The sequence below is a fragment of the Cyprinodon variegatus genome, unplaced genomic scaffold (assembly GCF_000732505.1).
Source record: "Cyprinodon variegatus isolate N-32 unplaced genomic scaffold, C_variegatus-1.0 Scaffold424, whole genome shotgun sequence".
In the NCBI taxonomy this organism is placed as follows: Eukaryota; Metazoa; Chordata; class Actinopteri; order Cyprinodontiformes; family Cyprinodontidae; genus Cyprinodon; species Cyprinodon variegatus.
In genome coordinates, this window is record NW_015150877.1 from 603,596 (window position 1) to 605,733 (window position 2,138).

Consider the following 2,138-nt stretch of genomic DNA (forward strand, 5'->3'; position numbering starts at 1 on the left):
AATCTAACCGTGCTATTTAAAGCACTTCAAGCAGCTTTTAAAGCCAAAGGTGTCAGTGGGTTAGTCTGTGTCAGGATGATCATCTTCATTAATAGACACCTCCAGTGGTGATGCTGATAAGCACTGAGGGAATGGGCTCAGCTTTTATAGGAATCTAATGTGCAGTAGATCACAGCTCCAACCCCTTTACAGAGGAACAGAAGACCTCGCCTTTTCAGCCAGGCCAACAATTCCCTTTAACGACCCCCCTTTCAGAGACATAGAAAGGTATGGGGTATTACAGGCTAACAATGAAGCCAAACGACCCCCATTCCAAAGGGGTGGACCCATTCGTCCGCTTCAATTTGCATGTTTTCTAAACAAAAACAAGACTTTGTTAGGCTGCTGTATAAAACCTGGAACTCAACGCTATTTCTGACATTTTGAATTGAAAAAGCTTCCTGGATGGAAGAGAAACGTCTTTAAACTTGGAAACAAAGTCTTTAGTGTTTCTAAAGAAACTAATGCACAGCTCAAAAGGAGGTTTTTCTAAATCAGTGTCTCCATTTTCACCTTGTTGGTTTTTAGATTAAAAAATGAGGTAGATCAATAATCTATACTGTTTATCTGAGGTAATATTATTCAGCTCATTTTGGGAGCAAGCGAGCTGTGAGTGATTTATTTGGTCCTGTTTCAAAACGCAGGCAGCCTAATTCATTTTTCCACATAACTGCAGCTTGAACCTGGCAGCTCTTATGTTCATAAATCAACGGCGATGTAATCCAACACTGCAGGTCAGGAGAAGACCTTCACTCTACAGGTTGAATGGGTTTCCTTCACGTGAATTGAAGTAAATCAACGCTGCGGTTGAGTGCTCCATAACTAAAGTCAACAGCGATACGGCGCACGCACATTGATCTGTCCTCTCTGGGGAGTCGGTGTTAAAGCAGGCAGAAAACAACCTGAAGAAGAGGAGTAAATTAACCCTGCAGCTCCGTCTTTCCCCTCAGTCTTCTGCAGCCACCATCCTGATTCTGTATTGGGTCTCATGGAGGACCAACCGCTGCAGGGTCGGTGCCAAAGCAACAAGAACCCAAACAGAAACACCACTGCTGAACAATCATGATGTGGAACCAAAAGCATTTCATGGCAGAAGGTTTCTGCGCCGATCAAGTTTCCAGTTATTTTTACATTTCAGTCATTTGAAGGGAAAGTCATCGCGCTGACAGCGTGTTCCTCACAGCTGAGTCTCATTTATGGCTGCGACTTCATATTTGATTCATTTATCCTCCGTTTCTGGAGCCAGAGTTGTTGCTTTTTGATAGAAATCTGTTTTAAATCTAAACTACTTTTAGGAAGAAAAAAAAAAAAAAAACATAGGACTTTAGGACATTCCAATGATTAATTTCCCCCCAAAATATTGAAATGACAAAATCCCACTTAAGGTATTGGGTTCCAATGTTGACCTTCGGAGATGTTTCCTAGAAAAGTATCTAACCCTCTCCTCTCCTGCTAAAGTTCTCCTGGTTTCTACATCTCCAGTAACTGTAAAAATATAAAGTTTCTGACTGTAAAAGCAGCTTTAAATGTATCTTTAGAGAAAAGCAGCCAACATGCTGCAGCTGACTGTGCCCTAAATGCAACATGCTTCTGCAGAATGTTTCTGTGCAGCAATAAGGTGCTTTAAAGGTAAGGAAAAGTGAGCATGAACCTCTGTAAACCTGTCATGAAGTTTGCAATGAGCTGAGTGGAGCGAGACGACCCCCCGCGGTGCACGCCGAGCACAAACATCGTTCAAGCATACAGAGACGCTGCCTGTGGGTTCAGCCTTTGAATGCAGCACGCCACATTTCCTACAGCGCCCAGAAAGAAATAAATCACCGCTCTGACAATCCCACTGATTTCACTGGAAGCTTACAGGTGACAGCGGAGACTCAGCTTGCCAGTGGGCCGTAGAGGAAAGGACTGAATAACTGCAGAAGAATGTAGTCGGGTTTGTTTGCACAGCCTTTATTTGGTGAGGAAAATTGTGATGGATGAAAATAGCGTCTGCATCTGGCAAACAAACCCCAACTCACTGACAATGATGTACATGTGGTATTAGATTCAGACGGCTCATTTGTCACTTTTACTTTATGTCTTAGTTTCTTGTTATTTGA

The 2,138-nt window shown here is 42.7% G+C and overlaps 1 protein-coding gene across 1 annotated transcript in view; it reads right to left on the minus strand.

Annotated features, from left to right (window-relative positions):
• LOC107093438 (semaphorin-3D-like) overlaps window positions 1–1,770 on the minus strand; it is a 26,268-nt gene extending 24,498 nt beyond the window's left edge. The window contains exon 1 of the mRNA XM_015388485.1: window positions 1,701–1,770. Coding sequence (XP_015243971.1) covers window positions 1,701–1,770 — 70 coding nt within the window. The remainder of the gene's footprint in view (window positions 1–1,700) is intronic.
• Between the last annotated feature and the right edge of the window lie 368 nt (window positions 1,771–2,138).